Source organism: Atractosteus spatula, chromosome 5, assembly GCF_055471065.1.
Source record: "Atractosteus spatula isolate fAtrSpa1 chromosome 5, fAtrSpa1.hap1, whole genome shotgun sequence".
In the NCBI taxonomy this organism is placed as follows: Eukaryota; Metazoa; Chordata; class Actinopteri; order Semionotiformes; family Lepisosteidae; genus Atractosteus; species Atractosteus spatula.
This window is the reverse complement of record NC_142710.1, coordinates 61,677,021-61,700,045: the sequence shown is the minus strand read 5'-3', so window position 1 is coordinate 61,700,045 and position 23,025 is coordinate 61,677,021. Positions and strand designations below refer to the sequence as shown.

Below are 23,025 nucleotides of genomic sequence, written 5' to 3'. Positions count from 1 at the left end.
GATTCAATTTCCCCTATGGTTTAGTAATGAAAAATCATATATTTGCCATTAAAAGAAGACTACTATATCCTTGTAAATGTTATTTTTCTAAATGATATTGGATTTGAATTAAATGATGACTGAAGATCTCAATGAACTAAGACAGAAAGCTGTTTTGAAATTTCAGAAAGGTAAATGCAGTTTACTGGTATCAAAACAACACTGAGTACCTCTTATTTCTCTTGACTTGCTCCATATAATAACAGATTGATAAACACAGACTGAATAGATGAATGATTTTAGCATTAGACCTTGATGTTGATTTACTCCTCACCCAAACCCAGTTCATTTTCTCTTTAACATCTCTAAAAACCCAAAGGGCTAAAAACACTTGTGGAAACTGAATTTTTCGTAAGGTCTTTTTTTTAAAGTACCATTTTCACCTTTTAGTTTTCCATTAAACCCACATATTACCCCTGTTTCATACAGTACAGTGGGTAAACTGGTAAACTGTTTTCTGTGTACAAACTGTGAGAAACAATACGCTACTAATGCTGTCTTTAAAACTTACTTGATTATTACTCACATACAGTATAATATTTAGTTTCCTCAGCCTCAGAATTTCTGGATGCATATTCATTTCCTTCATTAGCAAAACGCTTTTCAAATAAAAACATACATCAAAGGGTAGTCACCTTGCTTTAAGTAGTACAATCTTTTGGAAAAGAAGCAAAACTTTGGTCATTTCTGTACTGGAGATTACTGATTGTATTTGTTCATAAGGGCCACAGTCTACTTCAAAGTAAATCTGATTACAAATTCAGTCTGTCTAAATTTCCCTGTGCCCATCTTCCTAAATCTGCGCATTCCCCTCTCTCCTACTAGACTACGGTACTTCTGTCCATGTCTTTCAATAAATCAAACTGTAACACAACAGGTCCTGTTACTCTGAATGTTTAGAACCAAGCGAAGTACCTTGCACATCTCTTTTGAAAGACACGCAACATGCAATATTATACAGTACTAAACTCTGTAAACATCCCTGCACCATCTCTAGTGACCCCACAGAGGTATTGTATAGTTTAAACTGATTCATCAAGTGCGGACAGAATCCCAGTCAGTTATCTCTTCAGTGTTTGATTGTTGCTTTCTGAAAGGCACTTTTCAACACTTGGGATCTACATTAGCTCAATTAATGCACCAGAACACTGTTGACTAAACTTTTCATCCCCTGTATCAAGTAGCATGAGATTTTCATGGAGCATGACAAGCTCCTTAAAAAGTAATTGTTACATCTGTAGTACAGGATGATATAAACAAAGAGGCACAGATTGCACTGTTGTTAGGAACTTAATGGTCATTATTCAGGATAATAAGCAGTGCCTCATCAATGGAAGCCTACTTTACATTAAAGCAAATGTCACACAAATGGCACACTGGTAGAGAAAGACCATCATATTTCATGCTGCTCTGGAAATTTATTTAATGCTCTGCTTTTTCTTTTGTTCCACTTGTGCTTCTGCCAGGAATTGTGTTATAGACAGTAAGCAACAAGAGTCACAGTTCATAACTTTCTTCAAACTATAAAATAATGTACATCACATTGGTTACTGACTTTTGAAACCACAAACATTCCAGCAACACACTCTAGGGACAGGGGATCAGGGGCAAAGAGAAGATAACAATCAGAAAGCATGACCTTTTTGCATAGTATTAAATGAACAGAGACACAGAGTTCTTTATTTACAATTATTGTCTAGATAAAAAAATCATAAAAACAAGATTGATGAACACATATCATTTACCCATAAATGGCTTGACTGCCAAATATACCACTGGCTTTTTTTCTTGTTCCACAAAATTCATGCTGCTAAGGACAGTATGTAGAAGCATTTTAAGTATTGCAGTGTTTTGTTTCAATAAATTCATCATATATTGTACCATTTGCAAACAACAGCATCAGAAATTTAAAGCAACAAAGTTAAAAACTTTGTTCCAGTTCAGAATACTTGACCTGTACTTGTAACTTAATAGCTAATCAGACATGGAAACAAATGTTGTGTCACATAAAGTGTACATTGTACAGTCCTTGCTTACAGAATCCTACACTTACTGTAGGTGCATCTCAGATGAAGTAAGTTAGTTTGCTATTTACAAAGAATGTATGATTTAATACCCTTAATTGTTTTAAACCCCAATTTTGATTAATGTACAAATGTGTTTTTTAGGAGTTGTCTGATTTTTTTCTTTGAAAATGTAAAAAAAAAACAATTTAACAAGAAGTTACAGAAAAGACCATTGTTATGATTGTTTGAACATATTTTAAATCATGGTCCCTTCAATAAAGTCGTTCACAAATGCCTGAGCCAACAGTCACCCTTTAGTAGGGAAAGAAACTGCTTAGATTTACAGAAAAACAAATGCAGGCCAACTAATTCAAATCCATATAGAAAATAGGATTTAACCTGTATTTTTCCAATATGAGGACTGCTTCGTGCTTCCATGTAAGCCCCAATATATAATAATAATAATAATACAAGGGCTGTTAACATCTTGATGCATTTATTAATCTATCCTCCATGATATCTCTTCAAACTGCCTTACCTTTAGAAAGCACAATAAATAGTTAACAACTACTGAATACTGTTGAGATGCTATAGTATATTTAGTGACTGCAGGAAGACAAGCTTGGTTAGAATCACACAAAAGCACATCTACCAGAAATATACACCACAGAAAGTTTCATTCAGATCCAGATAGTGCAGAAAATGATCATTTTAAAAAAGTCAAAATCAACAATCCATAGTGTTTTTTAAGTTGTTCAAAATGCCAACAGCCCTAAAGCTGTGATTTTGTGTCTTTTTAAGAAAAACCCTAAACTACTAAATGAAAAAGAAAAAAATAAAATCAACACAATATATCACAAAATTTCAACACAACCTTTGATTTTTCATACAGATAATGCCAAATATAACTTATTTTGCAATTGTTTCTAATATTATAAACCCATCACAACCTTTGATGGTCACAAGTAATTTAAAACATTTCCGTTAAACAAGCAGTTGTTTATATAGCAGACAGTTCATTAAAATCAGTCCAGAATGGCCCTCTCAGTTTGGAGACTGACCAAAAATGAATTTCAAGCATTTTAATAAAAAAGCAAAGAAAAAATGAACCTATATCTTAAGATTTGTATTTGGAAACAGAGGAAGCCTTTCAGTTTTGTTCCCCACAATCATGTAATACTAAAATGCCACATTAAATAATATATTCCAATATATTTTGGCTTCTTTTGTTATCTTCTAAAAATATCTACAATATTTAACAAAATAGCAGGCAAATTCAGTACACAGTTTGTAATAAAACACCTAGAGTCCAATATTACAGAAGTATTCAACAACTTGAGCTGCTCATACTACATCTGCAGAATGGTTTGTAACCTACAAATAAACAAGGAAGTATCTACAGGTTTTGTAAACAAATTACATTCTCTTTAGGACATAAATAAGTTAAAGTATTAAGAGCCATTTAAGCAGAAACAAGGCAACATGCCATTAAACAAAGAAGAAAATTGTATATATATGTTTAATAAATGCTATTATTTATAAGTTTCTTTTTTCCAATTGGTGCAAATCTACTGTGCAAGTTGAGCCCTGCAACTTTAATACACTTTTTTTAATTAAATAAATCTATACAATTAAGTCCATGCCACACAATCACTTCAAAAAGTCACAGACCAGTGAACTGGGTAAGCTGTCTTAAATTGAAAGTCCACAGCAGTCCCCACAGAAAAAAAATGAAATAAAAAGAAAATTAATTTAAAAAAGGGTAATGTACATTCATGCAGGAGCGATTTATTTTGTTAACTGTCATTATTGGAAGGGTGAGTGGGTGGGATTATGCTCTCTCTCATTACTCCAGAGGGAGCTCCTTATTTTCTGCACGCAGCAAAAACTAGCACGTTTTTAAGCCAGCAGTTCATTCGTATTTCACTGTTCTTGTTTGCTTCTGTTGTTGCATTTCTTGACATGTTTTTCTGTGTTTTTTTGCAAAGATATGTTCAGCTAAAGGGAAGTCTCCAGGCTGTGTAATGGGCTTCCTGGACTTGACGAGGTAGCTGATTTACTTGTGTCAGTGGTAAGGTTAATGCCACTATCGATTGCATTGTTGTTCTTATTGGGTGATGAGGGCTGACTGGAATTTTGCTTGAGCGCTGCATCTTCTTCTATGTCAGTATCATCAATAAGAGGGATGTGGGGCTGAGAGTCTTCTATCCTAAACTCTGGGTGAGTCATGAAGTTGTGAATGGAGGTTCGTGATTCAGGTTTCTCCAGCCCTTCGTAGAGAGAGCTACGGAACGCCTTCACGACGCGTATCTGCAAAAGACGAACGACAAATCGCTAGGTCACAATTCCAAAACTAATCCAAAACAGCCCTTCATTTAGTATTTACTAAGATAGAGACAGCACATCGTTAAGGTGGCGCAGATAGCTGAAGTCCACAGTCACGAGACTTTAGAAGCATACACAACTGACTCAGTTTCGTGCATTGTGGTAGTTCGGTAGGGACTGCAATAAAAACTGTCAGTAAAAAAAGCCACTGAAGAAATTACAGGCAGCACTGGTTATATATGCAAAGATCCAATGGCGTATACCTAGAGACAAGCCATGTTAATAAAAATGGCAACGCAAAAATCCATGCATGTTGAAAAAGTCTTGCAGTGAGTTAAGAGTAAGTAGGAAGAAAAGTTCAGATTTCAAGATGTTTTGCAGATATTTGGAAGACAAAAACAAAAAAAGACGTCCACAAAGACTACAAAATAGACACAAGAAGCACAGAAAAGAAATGTACTGGTTTGAGGAGGCAGCTATAATTAGCTTAATGCTGCTTAAAGGCATGACTGCAAAACAAAATGGAGGCAGCCTAGAAGCTTCAAAGCCAAACAGACAACATATTGAAGAACACATGCAGTACAAGACATGTTGATCCACAGTAACAATGAACATTGGCACACAGACAAGCTCTATGCTGAAGCCTGGAGTTGGTGAATAGATCTAGTTTCTTTTACAAGCTCAGCTCCATGCACATCTGAAGTAAACACTCAAGTATAGGCCCCGACAGGTTCTCTCTCTTTAAATTTTGCAATGTAACATGCCAAACCAAACAATAAAAACCTTTAAAACATTCCTTATACGCATTTAATGTTTTTAAAAATGTTTCCTAACAAAGTTATCCAAGAATAATTAATAGACTGTAGCTGTATAAATGTCCCTTTATAAAATGATATCAGGACAAATATAACCTACACTAAAACAAAATGTTTCAAAGGTTATATTTAAATAACTTGTCAAATAAGTTTCCTGAATGCCCTTTTACGAGCTAACATCCAGTGAACATTTCCATTGTCTAGAGTAGAGTATGCTCACATTCCTTTATTAAAATATTCAGAATCTTCTGATATTTTTATTTTAAGATCAACTTATTTTGTGAGGTCTGGTAACATTCTGTGTCTAGAGAAAACAGTCTTGCTTGTCTAAATCATTGTTCTCTAGAATAATGAGTATCGTAGTTGTCCTCTTACAGTACTTGTCAACCCATAAAGTAAACATCTGCATTTAACTTATCGACTTTAAGTACTGTCTTTTCATTCCTCGATAACTGTTTTCTAATACATTTTCAAATGACATATTAATATTTAACAATATCTAATAATATTTCATATTATATATTTTTATCTTGGTAACAATTTTAATAAGCACAAATCTTCTGTTTATAAGTTACTGTATATTTATCATTTGAACTGCTTTAAATACTGAAGCATTTTTTAAAAATACATGCTTTCAGGAATAAATCATTAAAGAAACAATGGTTGCCTTTTAAATGTGATTCACGCATGGCAAAATTGATAATACCATTTTGGTGACATGCAGATGTCAAACTTAATTCCTTACTTAAATTCAGAAATACGCTGTGAATGTTAGATTGGCAGATTTTAGAAGACATGGAACAGCTACAATAAACATCAAACATGATTTGACCTGACATTTCATTAGTTAAAAACGCATTTACTTGTTCAGAAGTTATAAGTCAGCAAGCAGCTATGAAAATTTATTTTCTGAAAAAAATAATGTGAAATAATTTTCAAAATGGATGAAAATGAATGTCAGGGCAGATCACATTAAATGGTACTGCCCAGCATTAAACCGGGAACAGTTGGCACTGCAGAAGTTACAGTACATGACTGACATGACTGACAAAGCACAAGACATAATGATTTACTTCAACTTTTGAGATTTTGGTTTACAAATACAGACAACAACAATATGAAAGTTTTGACAGGACTATGATGGACAGACTTCAGGAATCCTTAATTCCACAGGCACATCTTCTGTCTTCTCAGCAGCTAGAAAGCAAGCCTCTTGCTTTAGTCCTGTAAAGTGAGACTTGGCATAAAACAAGGAAAGATAATTGTACTCCTTAGCCCAAAAGAGGTGAAATATCAGAGTCTTGCAATACTAGAATGCTATATAAAGTGATACAGACTTGGTTTATTGGTGGCTTATACTTGAATGTTTACCCAGCCTGGTGAGTTTGTTGTCAGGGAAATTTATTCACACTGTAGGACTCACAACCTGAAATTCACTCCGCCTGGTGCACCCTTTGGCCAGGGTTCTTTAGCACTCTGAAGAAAACAAACATATTTGACATTCAGACAAAACAGAAAACTCTCTGGAGAGATGTGTGTGCTAAATAGTGGGTTCTTAAACTTGTCTAGGAAAAGACCAGAATTAATACGTCCCTCAGCCTTCTTCTGGTCTGTCTGTCTTGGGGAAAGGGGGGAGGGGTCTTTGGATAAGGTTCCCCTGTGAACTGTGGTACAAGTCTTTCACACATTCTAGAGGCTGGAGCACATAACATTATAAAGTCCTTGAGCAAGAGATGCAGATCCATACCTGCCTCTGCCCCAGAGCCCCAGACATATGGGAATGGTACTCATTACCCAGGTTTGGTCTTGACCAGTAGTTTAAGAACCCATGTGCTAAATTTAATACCAATAAGAAAAGAATTAAAGGGAAAGAATTTCCAAAGATGGGGGGAAAAAGAAAAAAGCTTCATTCAGAGATGCCACCCTCTAGACACTCTTAAACAATTTGAATTTCTGCTTATTATTAGGTACTGTCAAACATATGAATAAACACCTTTATTATACTCTAGTGTTGGCCCAGTGTTTTAAATAATACTAGCAATCCATCCATTTTCTAACTGCATTAATCATTGCAGGGTTAAGGAGGAGCCGGAGCCTATCCCAGCAAGCAATGTGTGCAAGGCAGGATGCATCCTGGACAGGATGCCAGTCCATCACAGACACACAAACACACTCACACCAGGGCTAATTCTCCCAGAAGCCAATTAACCTACCAGTATGTCTTTGGACTGTGGGAGGAAAATGGAGCACTCAGAGGAATCCCATGCAAACACTTGGAGAATGTACAAACTCCGCAAAGAAATAACTCCAGGAAATGAGCCCAGTGCTCCAAGCACTGCAAGGTAGCAATGCTAACCAATGTGCCACCGAGTGGCCCATATACTAGAAATATCATAATAGAATTATGGAGGATGAACCCAAGTCTTTATTATAGCCTCTCTGCTTCAAATTTCCTTTGAAAATACGGGAGGCAAATAAATGGATGCAGACCCCAAATGTAATTTTAATCAACAGTGAAATTATTGTATTTCTGGGGTCCTGTTGACATAGTATACAGACACTGTATGCAAAGGCACGTGATTATTTTTAATCTCTCATGTGCAGAAATTATTCAGGTAAAAGCACTTCTCATAAAAACGAAAGCCAAAATGAACTTAGGATTCTACTGTAGTTAGAATTTGGCAAATGTCTGAAAGCCAGCACAATTTTAACTTAAAGAGTTACAGTATGAAAAAAAGTCAATGTAATTGTCATAAAATACTTTTAAGGTAGAAAATATAGGATAGAAACACATTCAAATACCACTATGCCATCAGATCTTTCCTTTAATGTCAAAAAAGTCTTCCAAAGAATTTAAGGTTGTTCTTATGTTACCCCTGAGAGTCACTGAATTGCTTTGTGGCGGAATCAATGGTACAGTATTCACAGTATTAGCGGTAAAGGCAGTTTTGGTGATGCAATACTCCCGAGTCCAGGCTAGGTGGCATCACTGAGGTGCACACTAAGAATTCACACTCACGCCCAGCTGTAGCAGCAGAAGCACTGGCAGGAGAAGAAAGAGCATTGGACAACGATACGTGACTAGGGCTAGAAATATTGGTTACATCCTGGTGTTGGCTGGTGGTGGAGGACTGCCGCCTCAGAGCTCCCTGAAAGGAAGTACCACTCTTGAATGTATTCACTACTTCAATCTGCAATGGAGGAGAGAATGAGACAGTCTGCTTAGATTGAACATAAGAACACAAGAATATGTACAAATGAGAGGAGGCCATTCCTCTCACCTAGCCCGGTCGGCAAAAGGTGCAGGAAGACCACTCCAGGAAGAGGAATCTGATATGACTAAGGCTGTGTTATAATTTCTGTGTATATGCTATTATATATACAGTATATGGGTGTTATTCATTGTGAGACTAGTACTGCTCTATACTGCCTTAAACCAGTTGTAGAGATGTGAAATAATAATAATGAAAAATGGAATACCTACAATGAATAACAAAAGAAAGCAAAAAAAATCTATCACTTTTATTCATTAGTGAGTAATACTTTATGAATGGTACTGCTACTATTATGTAGTTCAAGAATGACTATGGAATAGGAAAGACTAGTTGTAAATTAATTAATAAATAATAAGTAAGATTTGCTCTCACTTAAAATCATTCTAAATTAAACTTTTACACTCTACTAGGAAGACTGGACTAATTCCCTTGCCATTAGTTGCCAAGGACAGTGTGGTGGATTTATATTAATGATGTGGCCCAGGGGTCCTCATCTGTTTTAGCAGGGAGCCGTTTTCAAAGGGAATACAGATGTGCAAGTGGAAATCTGGAATGAGTATGTGTGTTAGGATGGGGGTGGGGGTAGAGAAATGGGAGTGAACCTTATTTTCTTTAGAATGGACAGAAATGTAATGACAGTTTAAGAAAAAGGGAGATGTTAGTTCTCCACCTCTGAGATCGCACATGTGCCTTCAGAGTGAACATGATCAAAGTGGGTGATGTCAACATAAGCCCAGCAGAATCAATTCCTCCAAAACAATCAAAAACAAGCTTTTGAATATTTGAATGAAGGTACAGTAGTCTGCACTAATTTGTCAAGCTCTTCATACAGCAAGGATAATAATAATAATTCTAAATCTAATGGTATTAGGATCAAAGGCATTAAACATAAAAACTTACTGTATGCAAACCAGAAATGTACAGCGATTTGAAAGTATCATTTTGCATTTCTTCTTACCTGAGTCTGGATCCTGTTGAGTCCACGGAACCACAGGATCTGCCCACGTCTCAGTTCTCTCTCCGCATGGTCAATTTCCTCAGTATCTTCATTCATTTCTTCTTCTGGCATCTCATCCTTCTGGGTAAGCTGGCCGGCCTCTTTCAGGAACTTCAGCCTGCTTGTTGGAATTGTTGAAATGACCTGGGGAAGAAGTCAAAAAGTCACGTATTATGAAGAAATACTGTACCTTCAGAGAAGGTTAGACAAAGCATTTTCTTATCAAATTAATGGAAAACTCCTTCTTTATTTAGTTGGTAATATTCTTTTTAACTCTCAGGAGTCGAGTCAATATTCTCTGCTAAATAACAAATTAAATGGAATGAACTGTTACATGCACAACATCTATACAGTACATTTTAAACTTTTATAAATTACCTGTCCCCATATCAGTTCGCCCATTCCAAGAAATACACACCACATCCACTTGTCAATGTCTAGAGGGGAACAGCTGAAAGGCTTACCCCCAAACTGCACGATGATTATCTGCAACAACGTGGAAGAAAGTTTTCATCATTGGCTATCTCAGCATCTAAACCTATTTAAGGTATTTTAGTCTCAACAGAAAAGAAGACTTTCACCCCTACGTAAAAATAATCACTTTTTGGCTCCTGAACTAAACTATAGTCTGTTACCTGAATAGCAAATGTCCCCACTACAATAGAGCAGAAGATTGGGTTCCTGAAGATACCATCAAAGACATTTCTTTCTCCGTGGATTTTACGGGCATTTATCTCATTGAAGAGCTGCATCATAACAAAAGTATTGAAGATAATCGTGTAGTGCTCTGATGGAGGGGAGTGGAGGGGTGCGTTCCTTCCGCTGTCGATGTTAAAAAGTCTTTCACCTGAAGGAAAACATGACCAATTTATTTGTCACCCGATGAACTTAACCTTAACTGCACTTTATATACCCCCACTACCCCATATTATAAATGACCATTTATGTCAAGAGAATTCATCTGCAGTATTACCACATACACTTTTCAATGGCACACATACTGTATGATATCCTGTATGATATCCTTTCAAGAACAGTGGGAGGAAATAACAATATTTAATTTTCACAGCTAAGATCACTCACCTACAAACAGAAGAGTAAAAATGATGGTTAGCTGGTAAACACCATGACCAAGAATGTTTTTCATCATTGTGCGTGAAATTAGTGGTTTGTTTCTTCCATAGGGTTTCCTCATCAGAAGGGACTCTGTTGGTGGTTCTGTAGCCAGAGCCAAAGAGGCAAAGGTGTCCATGATCAGGTTGACCCACAGCATCTGAACAGCCTTCAGTGGGGAATCCTAGAGGAAAATAAAGAACAACACTACAATACAGATCATGTTAGTTGGTGTAAAGCACACTTGTTCTTTTGCAACGAAGGTGCATTATCTGTGTCACAAATTCATTTTTTATAAAATCATAATCCTGTATTCTGATCTGGAATATTAATAAATGAAATCATGTCTGGCATGAGGCAAAAGTAGAGCAATGTCCTGCAGCACAGTTGCATCCTTCTTCAATATTCCAAAAACTCAAGGCTCCCTGTTTTGTGGTACTGTAAGTGAATATACTGTAATTAGTATGACATTTCCGCAAGTCAGGGCTGTAATATGGAACTAAGACTCCAAACCAAAGTTGTACTACCTAAAACACTGTCTCAAGAGGAAAAAAATATACAGACAGTGGTCTTCAGGGTTTTTTTACAAGTGACAATCGTATTTCTCAGGCATCAGATGGTGAACTTAAATAAGCTGAATTTGTTTTCTCCGAGTCCAAAGTAAGATCAATAAAAAAAAAAAACTCCAGACGGTACTTGTAGAGCATGGTGTCTGGCCAGGGTGGTTAATAGACTGGTTAGGAAGCTAGTGAGGAGCTGAGCTCTTGACATTCAACCAGGTGATCAGACAGTCCCAGAAGGACAACATTGAAAAACACTGATTCACTTCAAATTTACTGACAAAGAAGGTTCAGCTACTGTACATGCTGTACCTACAGTATAGCAGGTAAACATTTGTTAAGAAGGAAGAAACATTTCCATTATTTCAAAATGTCAATGCCCGGGAGCTCAGTCTGACAACAGCACATTATGTAATTCATTCTGCTGGTCATTCATGTGTGGAAAACAATTTGAAACTGAGGCTTACACATTAAATACGCATTACCTTGGTATGTTGGCTAAAGTTAAATTTATATTCATTTTGATAAGCCATTTTCTGCTCACCAAAATCTCTGACAAACATCACTTAAAGACTGGAGAGGCATTGCTTCCTGAAGCTTGGTTATGGCCTATAATTTTAAAGGTAAAGGATGTTTATAGATGAATCAAGCTACTTTTCTTTATAATTGTAACTCTACTTTCTCTGTATAAGTCTGCATTCCATCCATTACAGATAGCAACTAAGGAGCACAAGAGCATTTACTACTGTACATCAGACTAATGTTATTGTGGCCCAATTCATATAGATGAGTAAATGCTCTGTTTTTAACAAAGGCTGTTATGTTTTTACTCAATGAATCCGTGAATGTAAGTAGAAAAAATATGGGAATGAGATTCCAGTTTTATTTCATCAGCCTAAAGGCCAAATTAGCTTTAATGGCTTATACAACTGAATTAAAAGGGATGCAAATTGAAAGTAATGGAAACTATATTGCCAAGTACAGAGCTTTGTTCTGACTAAATTTTTACAAGTTTTAGTGTCTTTTTAGGCTATTGGCTTAATGGCATGGATCTAGGACTAATTTGTGGTGCTATTTCTGTTTCAAGCAAACTGCAAGAGAACAGTTCCAATCTAGAGCATTAGAGTCCCTTGATCTAAACAGTATTATTACAGGCAGAAATCCTCTGGGAAATCCTTATATTAATGCTTACAGATTTAATGTCTTCCCTTGTAAATTTAGAAAGACTTTATGGCAGTGATCTAAATTTCCCCAGTGCCCTACATATATTTCAATCCAATGGATTTATTATAACTTATATTTATATACTTATTTATATTTACTATTATAAGATTATGTCCAATGTAAATTATGTAATATACATCTCTTCTGAGATATGATGAAACAAATTTGAAATGTAATTTTTTTTTCTGTGACTAAGAGCCTTGCTGCGTACAAATCTTCTCAATCATATATGTCTTACTTCTTGATATTCTAAATTACGTTGTTCTTTTGCTAATTGACAATTTCATTGTAAAAAGATGAAAAGCAGAAACTCAGGCTGCTTCCGAGACTCTTGTATAATCAGCATAACAGAGATGTTCATTTCAGACTTAAAAAGACATTTATTTTATGCTCATAGCTTTCATTTCCTTTGAAAAATAATACATTTTAAGTGCACATTTTTTAATCTTTCACTTAATTTTGAATCACACTTCAGTTCCAGTTCAAATACAGTACATCATGCATGATAGATACATTTGTGTTGACCACAATTAAAGTCCAGTTTTGAAATGGAAATTACATTGACTTCTGCCTATCACAGAAAAATTGAATCATTTTTTAACTGTGTGATTTCCCTTTTCAAGCAAAATAGCCTCAAAACAGCTTCATATGAAAGCAGATTTTAATATTTAAATAAGCAAGCATTAAATAAAGCACTCCATCGACTGTCATGATCAATGCTGCCACTTTCAAGGCTGAGAAAGATTTTCAAATTGAAAATAATTTGGGATTATAATTTTACTATAATTTAAAAAGTTCTGTGCACCCCATTCCCACTTCTTACTTGGGTTATACAAGCTCCAGTGAAAGCAACAATCACTGCCACCACGTTCACAGTCAGCTGGAACTGCAGGAACTTTGAGATGCTGTCATACACATTGCGGCCCCACATCACAGCTTTCACGATGCTTGAAAAGTTATCATCGGTCAAAATGATGTCCGAGGCTTCTTTGGCCACATCTGTACCAGCAATTCCCTGCAAGTTAAAAAGAGAGAAGATAAACCCCAGTACTGTCTATCGGCCAAGATACTGTACTGTATGTCTCAGTTTGCTTTAGAATATTTAAAAGCTGGCAAATTCACTGCCTCACTAGCTTGAGCCATGTCATAAGCCAGCTGTGAACAGCGATTCCCCAAGTGCAGGAAACAAATGGCTAATTAGGTTAGGATCAGATGGCCAGGGCTCTCTCAGCCTTCCGGCAAACAGTCACCGTCTGCAACTTGCTGGCCATATCCAGATAAGCATTGATGTCAGAGAGAGACACCCTGCTCCTCCAGCTGGTGAGAAGGCTCCTATTAGGTTGAGCTCACAGACTGTCAGTTAATGAGTGCTGGGCAGGTAAGTGTGTCGGAGGAGCCTGGCTACATGTTTCATAATCTCTCCATTGCCAATGAACAGGGTCTATAAACAATTGGCAACGTTAAACCGGATGGAACAAAACTAACTAGCTGTTCCAAATGTGTTATTATGTAGAATAAAATGCCTTATTCTCGTGGTACTGGTATAGTAGTACTGTACATGCAGTAGTATTTGCTGGCAAAACTGCAGCAAAGTGAAAAATGAGTGGGAAAGGCAGTTTCACTATCTGAGTTGCAAACCTAAAGAATATACTGAGCACTGTTATTTTTTACTGTAAGCAAGCTTGTATCTTCTTGTAATGCTTCAGTCACTGTTTTTGCCCCTGCGTGGCATTAGGTATTGTTATCATATTTATGTTTTTTCCAAAGAATAACCTCAGGCAAAATAGAAGTATGCTGGTATTTATCGTCAGAAAAGAGGGGAAGAAATGACAGCCAAAGGGCATTTCTGGGTTTCTTTGAGCTCCAGTACAGTAGTCACAACACTACAAAGCAAGACATCAAAAAAGCCAGTTGAATGCTGTAACTCCTTCATGTAGATATACTGTAAGCATACAGTATAACTCTATAGTGCCTCAGCAGACAACATACATTTTTAAAACTGTGTCACAACAGGATAATGATAAAGGATACATTAAAAAAAACCTAACCAGTTAATCAGATAACCCCTACAACAGAAAGAAGTTTTAAGAAATATGAGAAATAGGATTGTATTTCCATTGCTTATTGAGCTTACTGTACATTTTTAAGAGTGTACACTAGAGGGCACCCAGGCTCCAATATTCCTAATGTCATTAACAGGATTTCGTGGATAAAAACTAAACCTGAAAAGCGGATGATTCTGACGCACCCCGCAGACACAACATCAAGGGCTAGTGTGCTCTTTGCTACACCTGAGACACATATTCAATTTCTAGTCACCTGTAATGCAGCAGAAGCAGGTGGCTTCAGGAGCGTTCTAAAGGAGACAACCCTTTTGGTTTCTGATCATTTTTACAAATAGTAAATGTACAGGTACAAAGTTCCAGATTGTCATAAAGGACAACCACCAGCACAAGACATTAGACAACTAATGTCTATGGATGTGTTGATTTCAATCTTTCAAGTTTTGTGATACAGTGCTCAGTAGCGCTTTAAATAAAATACAGTATTAACAACAGACCAGCTCAGTGGCAATTAGATGCAAACGTTTTTACTGGAAATGTTATATGTGCTTACTGTTTACTGTGCACGTAAAGAGTAGAAGCCTGGTAGGAAATTGTGCACATAATCACCCAAACCATGCACATCTGATTCTGTCCCACACCTACTGTAGGAGAGGTAACATAGCTAAAACACAATGCAATTTTAGTAAGTTAATCTTCCTACCATAGCAAAGCCAACATCTGCTTTCTTTAAGGCAGGTCCATCGTTAGTCCCATCACCGGTTACAGCAACAACTTGCCTCTGGTCAACCTGTGTGCTGTCAATGATACCTGCCAAAACCAACAACACCATCAAAACATTTATCTATACAGTCTCTGGTAGCCCTCTATCCGTTCATGCATCTTTGTAATGTTTTTTTTTTAATTTTCATTATTTTAAAAAAGCACAATTTTTGTCTCTGTCCTGATTCTAACTTCTCAGACTTTAACATTTGACTTAACGCAATACTTTACAACCTAAATAATGATGGTATTGATGAATATTTGGTTTTAACTTAAGTGAAGTCAAGTGGACTCTAAGGCAGAATCTTATAACTGGGCAGATATTAAGAAAAACTGGCAATGAAAAGAAACCTCCCTATAAACCTTGCACAAAATCCTGCTGCAGAGTTTTGAAAAATCAACTGTTTCTTAGATCGGAAACATCAAAAACTATTTTAACCATAAGGAGTATTGAAGCAATCATAATTTCAGTTCATGCAGTACTTAAAATCCAAAAGTCTATTATCAAACTGGACTTAGAATCCATCCATCCATTTTCTAACCGTTTTATCCAATACAAGGTCACAGGAGAGCTGGAGCTTATCCCGGCAAGCAAGGGGTACAAGGCAGAGTACAACCCTGGACATGACACCAGTTGCTCACAGGGCACACTTAGACACAAAAACTTACATACTCAGGAGCATTTTTTCAAGAAACAAATTAAGCTACTGTATCAGTATAACTTTGGACTGATAGGAGAGGAAACCAGGAAAACCTAGAGGAAACCCATGCGTATGGGGAGAACATACTGTACAAACTCAGGCAGCATTACTAATGAGTGTGCCACTGTGCCGCCTGGGTTAAACCAAAAAGAATGTAATTATTCATCAAAACTCCTAAGAATGATCAGTTCGTACCTTTAACTAAGGTGTGTTTGTCAGTTGGGGAGGATCTTGCAAGCACTCGCAGTTTAGGCCAGATCTTATCAATTCGTTCTTGTTCAATCTAAGAGAATAGAAAATAAAAGTTCCAAATCATGTTTAAATTTATCTTCATTATTTCAAGTGAAGAGACAATCAAACTATAAGAAGGTTTAAGCAGGAGCATAAGAACGGTACTACTGTAAATGATGATGTGCAAACTGTATTCTCTGCAGCAACTGGTTAACAAAAAGCCGACAAACCAAAGTGAAAAATGCACAAATATTATTATTTTGTGATGTTATGGAATGTTACACTGGATTATTTAAAGATAAAAGTGAAAACGAATAATTAATGTAAGTCATTAAAATTGCATATACTGTACATGACACCAATAACAACTAGGCTGATGAACTTTTTCTACACGTTTCTTACCTCCCCCTTTTCATTTCGAATCCTTCTGTTGAACTCCTTCCCTTCTATGCATAAAAAGTCTTCCCCTGGATGAATAATTCCACATTTAATGGCAATGGCCCGGGCAGTGTTGATATTATCGCCAGTGACCATACGGACAGTGATGCCTGCCCGCTGACACTTTCTGATGGCTTCAGGGACCTATCATTAGAGATACATCAATCAAAAACATGATTAATTATCTTGGTCAAAAGGTCAGTATAGGCACACCTGCTCTTCAAACCTATATACTGCTAGGAGATCAAAAGAGCACAGCTTTAAATTGGAACACTACAGTGCAACGCATAAATTTCACACAGCAAATCTGAAGGATAGCCTTTTCATTTCTTGAATGCAACTGAAGTTCCTCAGTATAAAATTAGGGATTAAGAATCTCCTTACTCATGTTGTACTTTTGCCGCATGAATGAAATTATATTTTTGTTATTGGAAGTAAGATGATACAGTAAGATAATAACACAATATTATTACTGATAGGAATAAAATGTTTGAGTTACAAAGTTTAAATGATCAGAGCAGAAATACAACACAGTAACTGTAAATTCAGCAAGATCAAAACAATAATAGTATTTACCCATTACTGCCTTGGTTGTGATTGCTGTGGGGATAACAGACTTTTGCTAACATTAAATTTCATTAACTTTAAAAAATGGATCAACATTTTTTTCTAAATCCTTAAACAATGCCCTTAATTTAAAGAACACATCACCAGGATAATTAATTTTGACTTCGAAATTCTCATTGTTAAAAAGCATTTTTTTCAAGTCTGTTACCTACTGTAGCAATTATCTCGTAAAAAACATTTTGTAACTATGTTATACTAGCCATTTCTTATGATAGATTGTTTAGCGACTGTATATTTCTATGGATCTACAATCTACACTAAACCTGGGGTTGAAACCTTAGCCATTGTAAATTTTGACGAGCATAATGGAATGACTTACGATTTTGTTTTACTTCTGAGGCTATTGTTTTATTTTTACATTTATTTACAGTACATAATCAATAATTCATCACAGTAAATGGATTGTTTTCATACAGTAAGCACCGTGGAACATAAACCTATCGTGTATGATTACACCTGTAAAATAGGCTCCACACGCTCAGAACAGAAATTAAGAACCAGTGCTTTGAGAATCAATGATAGTATCTGCTAGGGCGCAGAGCAAAACATTTACTGAGTTCCATATATCACATAAAAAGTCTTTTAAGGTTTCTGTCAAGCTCCACTTAACTCATTTGAGAAACACAGTGGAAGAAGAGAGTTACATTAATAATGTAAACCAGCAGAGGTAGCAGTTAACTTTGTAACATTAGATATGTAGTTCACTCTGCCTAATGTAATACTATTTACGTGTCTTTTAAAGGTAAGAAACAATAGCTAAGCATTTTTTCAGTGTTCAAATAACAAGGGTATGTATACCTTTAGGACAGAAAAACAGCCATCTCTATTCAATATACAGAACAACTTACAGGAGGCTTAAAGTTCAAGCAAGATAATTTACGAAAAAATAGCTGTGCACTCTAACTGGAATTAAGTTTATTTCTTCGTATAATTGGTAGTATATACAGTACCCTTATTGTGACTTGTATTAATAATAAAGCACACTGATATCAACTTATATGAGTATTCAAGTAGTATATTCACCACTCCTTATTTTAAAAGTAAATAGGGTTCAATGCATTCCCCAATTAATAATCTATTACTTTCCAACAAATACTGAAGACTGTAGATATTAACTTGCTGAAAAAGAAAAAAATAGTGCAAATGCTCTTTACAGTAACTCTCAGGACATAATTTGCACCAAAGCTCTCCATCTGGACTGTCAATTTGTTCTGTCCAATTTTTAGGTTTTTTTGTAGATGAAAAATATTGCAAATACAAAATCTAAAAGGTTCTTCAAATTTCTTCTTGTACAGAGACATTGATGTGGATAACTCAGAAATGACAAAATTACGTCCTTCTTTCTCATCATTGTTACTACATGAATCTAGATGTAAACTAGACACCTGCAGCAGAGGTGTACCAAAGACAAATGAGGTTGGTTTGCATTGAGACTGCACTACTCTTTGACTGCGGCCAGCACTTGTGGGACTTTAGATACCTTGAAAAATTAGCTTGGCCCAGCTGGCTAGAGGATACTCAGTTAGCCCTTCCGAAATGACTCACTGGACGTGTTCTTACTGATCTTACTGCAGCACTATCAGTGGATGCTATGTATCCTGAAGTAGACACTAACATTTTGATTTTGGAAATCAAAAGATACATGTAAGCGGATATGCCCTAATTCTTTCCTCTTGATCCAGGCTCTTTTCTCTTTGGACCGTTTTACCTTAACTCTCATCCTAAAGAGCATCCTGGTATCACCGGCCTTCTCCAACTCTACCACAACCTCCCTACCTCCCTTCTCCTATGGTCTTCTCCCAATTTTTTCCAACTCTCAATGAAATACCTACATCTGTCCACTAAAGATCTTTGCCTTACTTACTGTTCACTTCACCACTCTGTTCCTCCTATCTTAAGTCCCTCATTTGTCCTCATACCCCGATTCTTTCTCTGGTCTCCTTCCACTGATAAATTAGTTGCTCCTTCTGTTCGCTCTCCTGTCACTTGTGCAGCACATTCTTCTTCCTTGCACCCCTGTAGTAAAACCAGATACCTAGAAGCAGCTGACACACAGTGTCTCGTCACCTCTTCCTGATCCACCTCTTCAGTCTGTGCCCTTGAGACTGTACAATTCATCTCTATGTTGGTTGTAACTGATGTATTCAGTATTGTTTCACTTGTTTTATTCTGTCAAATTCTTATTGTTTTGCACCACTCTTAGCACTTTCTGGACAAGATGAACTGCTTACTGTCTGACATGTCGACAAAGTAAAATTAATAGCAAACATCTGTTCAGTTGTCCTGGGTTAGTAAAAGGGTATGGTGATGTTCTGAGTTAAACAGAATTGTTGATTCCAATTATAAAGTTGGGAGGATAATACATATTTTTTAAAAATCCAAACAGCGATACAGAATTAACAATTGAAGGGCATGGACTGGATTCTGTTTCAAGTTAATATCGAAAGACACTTATTAAGTCTCTTTGGTTTTTCTGGCATTTTATTACTAAGCCATTTGAAGCAATTTATTAAAAGGGAGAACAAAAAAAATCTCAAAAGTCTCTGCTGCTTGTGTTTCCTTTATGGGGATTCACAAATGGAATCTGTGCAATTTATTTTTTCTTTTTCCTCAATTTTATTTTCTTACACAGAAATCATCTGCTTCTTGCAGGAGCCCTCAACATGCTGACAGTTATAATACTGCATAGCCCCCGAGACAAGGGGAAGGAGAAAGAAAGAAATGCAGAAAAAAGATAAAAGACAGTATCTGAATTATGCAGGAGAAGAGCTGGATTCTAATTCCTTTGTGGGCTCAGAGGTACTGCTAGCTAAGGACATGGTTTTAATGCGTCTTGTCTTTTTGTCTGAGACTGACTGAAGCCAAGAACAGCTGATCAGTATTAAGTCTCAGTTTCTTTAGTAATCTTTCTTACTGATTTAAATATATATATGGGGAAACCACAGAAGCTTATTTCAAAAGTTGCCAAGTGTTCTAGTACGCACCTACACACAAAGAGCCATGAAATAAAACCAGGCCTACCATATTTCTCTCAGATCGATTTGATGAATTATCCAAAAGTATTCCAAATGACTTGTACAGTATGCTCTGTTGTTGCATTTTAAAAATATTGTGTTGGCAATTCAAAAGACATCTAAGGGGATTCAAAAAATAATGTTTCTAATTCCATCTTTCAGATGAGATGTTGAACTGAGGTCCTGACTGTCAGTGATCATGAAAGATCCCCAGGCATTTCTCGAGAAGAGCAGGGAGTTATACCAGAGTCTGGGCCAAATTTCCCCTCTAGGCCCTTACTGTGGCCTCCAAATTGTCCCCGTGTATGATTGGCTTGCACTGGCCCTGCGATGAACTGGCACCCCATCCAGGGTATACCCTGCCTTGCGCTCGTTGCTTACCGGGTAACTCCAGCTTCCCCATGACCCTCACCAGGAAAAGTAGAAGTGAAAATGGACGGATGGATGGATGTTTTTAATTTAGGAAAATTAATTTACAGAATGGACAGATTAACTTAGTTCTAAATACTCTTTTTAACATCAATAATGTGCACCAGGGTTGTCAGAATCCAATCCGCCCACAAAAGGAAAGGTGTTTCAACTCATAATGAATTAATAATGAAGGCATAATGACCTCAATAAGTTTATTACTGTGTTAAGTGGATGATTTTAATAATTTAATCCTTCAGATGCTGCTGCTTTAGATAAACCTGTAGATACTGTAGACAACTTGCAGATACTGTACACTAGCCATCCCGAACACACGTTGGACCATATTATTGTATGGCATAAATGTTTTTGGTAAAGACCTCTAACATCAAAACTAACTGTATATGAGTTTATAACTTAAAGTACAATACATTTTTTTTTCCTCTGTATCTCTACTGTTATCCACAAAGACTAAAATATGATTAAAATACAAATCCAGGTTATAAAGAAGCATTAGATATGCTTCCCATGATACAGTATTGGTCTCCATCTAAAGTGACATTTTTCAGCAAATGGAATCCTATGTTTATTCTAGTCATACTTTTTTCAATGACAGAGCCTCAAGCTGCCTGTATTACATGGAATAAATAAATGAAAATCATTTCAAACATCAGCCTAACACATCCGAAACCTTTATACCCAAGTTCCCCAAAGACAGGAACAAATTACAGCGTCAGGCACATTTTCCATTCCGTCACAAAGTCAGAAAAAGATTGTAAATGGGAACAAAAGGTGGTCAAAACTGTGAAAAAATATATATTTTTCCTTCAGTTTAAGAACTCTCTCTCACCTCAGGCCTTACTGGATCTTCTATGCCAACAACACAAATTCCAGTCAGATCTGCCACAATCTCATTTTCATTATCCCACTCAGGTTCGGGGTTTCCCGGAAAGTCACGATAAGCAATGCAGATCGTTCTTAGTCCGTCGCAAGCCATGGGTTCAATCACCTTCTTGACCATTTCATCTCGATCCCGTGGCTTGAAGATACGTGGCTCTCCAGCTGCATTTAGGATGCGGGAGCACCTGCATTTGTCATACAGAGCAGACGTTTGTCATACAGTACACACATACTGTACACCTGCATCGTCGACATACTGTCTATGACTAAACGTTCTGGTTAGCTGAAATAAATTAACAATATTATCTGAAAGTAAAGGCAGAATCTTCTTGCTAAAAGAGGGTAGCCATCAAAAAGCGCCCCAACACAGTGAGATTTTGACATTTTTAGTAAGAGTTTGAATCATTGACCTCAAATCACAAGTTGTGAAAGCAATTGTGAGAATTTCTTCAGAATTAAACATATAGACTGGTGCAGCACTCACTTCTTAAGAACTATCTCAGAAGCTCCTTTGCTGTACATTCTGAAGCTCCCATCTGGAAGTTTAGTTACTGTGCTCATGGACTTCCTTACAGAGTTGAAGGTGTAGACCTTGTAAAGTTTCTCTTCAGGGATCTGATTGCGAATGGGTTGATAATCCCGCTTCAGGTCCAAAACAAACCCAAGTAACCCACATTCTGTCTTGTTTCCTACTTGCTTGGGAAGACCACCCTCTTTGTCAGGAGGCTGCAGACACACAAAAAGAAGTAAAAACTGCATCACATGCACACAGTATACATTTCCTTTATTGTGATCACCACAAGTGGGCTCGCTATTCAATCTATGATCGAACAGACATGTTGAAAAGGAGAGCATAATACCAAGGAAACTTTATCTTTGTTTGGATGGAAAATACCACATATACGGTAATATTGTAAAATACCCCCAAAATCCTGTACAAAATAAGGCATATTTCTAAAAAGTATTGTTAAAGAAATCATTAATGAAGACACTACCTTAAATCAGGTGAATTCATCAAGAGTTAAATTACACATTGTAATTTATGTTTCATGTGTACCTGCTAGTTAATGAGTGGACGTATCAGAATAAAGTTTTTCTAGCAAGTAGCTCTTTTTAAATATGTCTAATTTGTTACTGTATGTACTACTGCAGAGTTTTACTTGCTTTCTTGCTTGCAATATGGAATCTCAGAGCCATCAGCTTGTCACAAAGACAATGCAGTTTAAAGAACAATAAGACACCAAATTAGTATTCTGTCTCTACTGCTCAGCGACTGGCAGCTGTGCATTGTTATATGGTGTACTTAACAAAAGCATCTGCAGAGCTTTATGGTGGGATTCTTAGTCTATTGGACAAAAGTGTCATCCTCTAAAACCATAGCTGTTACAACAAAAAAATAAGAATCTCTATACATTGTATTGTACTGTATGATGAGAATCCAAAGGGCAAAATAAAAAGTAGAAAATGAAAAGGAAGAACAATCAAGATGTCTAAATTTCTCTCGAGTCTCCCACCCTAATTTTTACG

At 36.5% G+C, this 23,025-nt stretch overlaps 1 protein-coding gene across 3 annotated transcripts in view; it reads right to left on the bottom strand.

Moving 5' to 3' along the window:
- Positions 1-1,437: 1,437 nt before the first annotated feature.
- The window catches only part of atp2b2 (ATPase plasma membrane Ca2+ transporting 2), an 83,792-nt gene continuing 62,204 nt past the window's right edge, over positions 1,438-23,025 (bottom strand). Inside the window, exons 9-21 of one of the 3 annotated variants that reach the window (XM_088916543.1) lie at positions 21,983-22,224; positions 21,449-21,683; positions 16,514-16,693; positions 16,076-16,163; positions 15,121-15,227; positions 13,178-13,369; positions 10,541-10,754; positions 10,093-10,304; positions 9,836-9,943; positions 9,419-9,601; positions 8,205-8,376; positions 6,612-6,661; positions 1,438-4,355 (exon numbers count right to left, since the gene is read on the bottom strand). In XM_088916543.1, the coding sequence (XP_088772669.1) occupies positions 6,654-6,661; positions 8,205-8,376; positions 9,419-9,601; positions 9,836-9,943; positions 10,093-10,304; positions 10,541-10,754; positions 13,178-13,369; positions 15,121-15,227; positions 16,076-16,163; positions 16,514-16,693; positions 21,449-21,683; positions 21,983-22,224 (1,941 nt within the window). In that variant the 3' untranslated portion in view covers positions 1,438-4,355; positions 6,612-6,653. The remainder of the gene's footprint in view (positions 4,356-6,611; positions 6,662-8,204; positions 8,377-9,418; positions 9,602-9,835; positions 9,944-10,092; positions 10,305-10,540; positions 10,755-13,177; positions 13,370-15,120; positions 15,228-16,075; positions 16,164-16,513; positions 16,694-21,448; positions 21,684-21,982; positions 22,225-23,025) is intronic. The other 2 variants (XM_088916542.1, XM_088916544.1) reach the window with 2 other exon arrangements.